This window comes from Phaethon lepturus, unplaced genomic scaffold (genome assembly GCF_000687285.1).
Source record: "Phaethon lepturus isolate BGI_N335 unplaced genomic scaffold, ASM68728v1 scaffold45741, whole genome shotgun sequence".
Taxonomy (NCBI): domain Eukaryota; kingdom Metazoa; phylum Chordata; class Aves; order Phaethontiformes; family Phaethontidae; genus Phaethon; species Phaethon lepturus.
Window position 1 is genome coordinate 473 of NW_010517840.1, and position 531 is coordinate 1003.

A 531-nucleotide genomic window follows, 5' to 3' on the forward strand; every position below is an offset into this window, starting at 1 on the left:
CCCTCCCCCCATCCCTGTCCCCATCCCTGTGCCTGTCCCTGGGGTCCCCATCCTGTCCCCTTCTCCCATTCCTGTCCCCATCCCTGTGCCTGTCCCCTTTCATGGTCCTCATCCCTGTTCCTCATCCCTGTCACCTCCTGCCCGTCCTGCTCCCTGACCCCGTCCCCACCCCAGTCCCCTGCCACGTGCTCTGGTCCCCATCCCAGCCCTTGTTCCTGTCCTTAGTGCCCCCTTCCAGTCCCCACCCCCTGGGACTGCTGTCCCCTGTCCTGTCCCCCCCCCCCCAGCCTGCCCCTCTCCTCGGGCACGCGGCGCAACGCGGCACGGGTGGCCCAGCACGCGTCCCCGTCCCCGCAGACAACCTGTCGTACATCGAGCACATCTTCGAGATCTCGCGCCGCCCCGACCTGCTGACCATGGTGGTGCAGTACCGCACCCAGGTCCTCAAGATCTCCGAGGAGGACGAGGTGGACACCAAGCTCACTCGCATTCCCAGCGCCAAGAAGTACAAGGGTGAGCCCCCCAGCACCG

At 67.0% G+C, this 531-nt stretch overlaps 1 protein-coding gene across 1 annotated transcript; it reads left to right on the top strand.

Moving 5' to 3' along the window:
• Positions 1-287: 287 nt before the first annotated feature.
• On the top strand, positions 288-513 carry PEA15 (phosphoprotein enriched in astrocytes 15; the record flags this gene model as incomplete). The annotated part of the gene is made up of 1 exon (XM_010296515.1): positions 288-513. A coding segment is annotated over one exon (226 nt), but the record flags the coding sequence as incomplete, so codon positions are not given.
• Positions 514-531: the final 18 nt, after the last annotated feature.